This window comes from Montipora capricornis, chromosome 14 (genome assembly GCF_036669925.1).
Source record: "Montipora capricornis isolate CH-2021 chromosome 14, ASM3666992v2, whole genome shotgun sequence".
NCBI lineage: Eukaryota > Metazoa > Cnidaria > Anthozoa > Scleractinia > Acroporidae > Montipora > Montipora capricornis.
This window is the reverse complement of record NC_090896.1, coordinates 35815786-35818285: the sequence shown is the minus strand read 5'-3', so window position 1 is coordinate 35818285 and position 2500 is coordinate 35815786. Positions and strand designations below refer to the sequence as shown.

The following is a 2500-nucleotide window of genomic DNA, read 5'->3' as shown; positions in this document are numbered from 1 at the left end:
TCTAGGTGACCTTTTTAGGGTAAAAATCCGTTAAAAATGGGCAATTATACCATGCTTTAGATGTTCGAAAATCCTAGGTCATGCAGCTAAGCAAGAAATTTTACAACAAATGTTGTGTAAATTTTAGATCTCTTATCGTCTTCCGATCAGATATTTTCCGAAAATTGACGTTGGTTGCCCCTGCATTTGGACGTGTACTGAACAGACGCACGGCAACATGGAATCTATTTGTTAAATAGATATGTGGATGACACCAACCATAACCAATAATTGAGCATTTTTTTGCAGGTTACCTCGCCCCTTTAAATTGTGACTGCAAGCATGAATTAGCTTCTGCAGCTTTTGTTCTAATCTTCTGTGTGACGAGCAATTTAGTCCTGAAATACACAAAAGACTAACTTTACAAGGAAAAGTTTATAAAGGAAAACAGGAACGATAAAAGAAGCGTCAAAAAAGCAATATATACATAACAGAACACTGTCACTCACCTTCGCACACCACAACCAACAATGCAACAAAGAAACAACGAGATCAGACTGCGCATCTTCATTCTGCCATTCGCACATTACTCCACAATTCCTTGCGCCTTTGATCTTACCACTACCACAATTCCTCGCCTTTCGCAAAAGCAAGGCCCCTAGCCTATAATAAGACCTTTTACCGATTAGAGAGCTGCCTCGTTCGTTTACTTCAGGCTCACTCACCGTGGCAGCAACAAAACATGGGTTTTTTGACCAATCAGAGCGCGCGCAGGGTCCTATGTATATATTTTAAATATTAATGATATCATTTATTTGTGATGCCTTGTTTCAGTTGGTGGAAGATTCTCACTCATCTCAGCTGGTCTCTTCTGGAGATAGAACAAGAATTCAATCCTTTAAACTCTGTTGATACTCCTTCAGTAGTTCTTGCTAAGCTGTTTTATGCTGTCTTTCTCTTCATTGCCGTCATTCTTCTTATCAATATGTTGATAGCCTTGCTATCCAACACATATCAGCAAGTAAAAGTAAGTTCTAATCAAAGTTCAGGATCGTTTAAGTTTCCATTGAATTCATGCTATTTTTGGCTATTTGTCTTTAAAGTTATATTAAGCCCAGTCATTTTATGGTTACAAAATGTCTTCCCATAACAACCCCTCTGACCTTTCTCCCTCTTTCCCAGAAAGAGGGAGAAGTGTCATTTGGGCACAATTAACCTAAGCTCGAAAGCTCAAGGAACTTATTTTCGAGAGATTCGTAAAACTGTCATCTTTATAATATTTCATTGGCTGACCTATTTCTTCTCTTTAAGGACAATGCGTTGAAGGAGTGGTCATACAAGAAAGCCGTTACCATTCAGACTTATGAATCCTACAATCCAATCCATGCACCTCTTAACATAATATCTGAGTTTCTCTTGTTGCATTGGTGGAATAAAAAGAAGGAAAGAACAGGAAAAACAAAGGCCCGTCGAAGCCATGTTGAGAAGGTAAAGCTAGACTAGTAACAGCAGTCATTTTGCATCATTATTTAGCTTGCAAAATCTTATGCCCATATTTTTACATGCAGACTCGTACTAACACGGACTACAATGTATTATAGAGGCGCTGTCCTGGGATGGCCTCTAGAACTGTTAAATGGCGTAACCCGAAAACAAACAACTGGATCGATTTATTTATCTACAACTGTTTATTTACTCAGTTATTTAGACCTACTTAATTAATCATTCTATGACATATACATAGTTCGCTGCAAGTCTAAATGTGCTTTATTATATATTTTTTTAGTCGAAGAAGCTTTTTCAACATCTTGAGGCAAAATACTTTGCAAAGCACGGAAATTTGTTCCCAGTGACAGGTAAAAAGTAAATGGTTATTTTAAGTTTAGATTGATACACTGTCAAACGCAATATCCGAAATTTCGAGAGCGTGGTATGAATAGTTGAACAAAAGAAAGTTAACCTTGAGCGAGTAGAACCGAGCGAGTATGACCGAGTAGAAGTTTGCGTCTGCTCACCAACAAAACTAAATTTTATCTCTTTTCTTACCACAATATAGTCGCGACGTAGTACACATTGCAAAGCAGTCCTTGTTGATTCACTGATGACTATAGAACCAAAATCACTTGATCGATCTGTAGCACAACAAACTGACAACAACGGCTGCACACTAAGGTATTGCACCATTACTTATAGGTCTTATAGCAGTGGTCAAATCTCCGATTGCACCATCAGTCGTAACCTTTGTCAAATCTCCGATGACGTAATAGTCTTAGCTTTCTTTCTTAAAAGTCACGATTACATGTTTCAATAAGACACAAAAATATATATATATTGTTGTAAATAAAAAGCGGACTATATTCATAAAATTTTAAGTACATTAACGTTTTAACAGCTTTGGCGAGTAAATATCCTAAGTTGCGTGACTGGAAGTCCCACCGATTATGTGGCCGAGTGGAAGTCTGGTTCAGCTAGCCGATAAAACGAAAAAAACAAGAAGATCTTTCAGATCTTAAAACCGCGC

At 37.7% G+C, this 2500-nt stretch overlaps 1 protein-coding gene across 2 annotated transcripts in view; it reads left to right on the top strand.

Moving 5' to 3' along the window:
* Nucleotides 1–2500, top strand: part of LOC138033876 (short transient receptor potential channel 4-like) — a 37203-nt gene that overhangs the window by 24632 nt on the left and 10071 nt on the right. For both annotated transcript variants that reach the window (XM_068881745.1, XM_068881746.1), the window contains 3 exons: nucleotides 814–1006; nucleotides 1291–1467; nucleotides 1766–1835. In XM_068881745.1, coding sequence (XP_068737846.1) covers nucleotides 814–1006; nucleotides 1291–1467; nucleotides 1766–1835 — 440 coding nt within the window. The remainder of the gene's footprint in view (nucleotides 1–813; nucleotides 1007–1290; nucleotides 1468–1765; nucleotides 1836–2500) is intronic.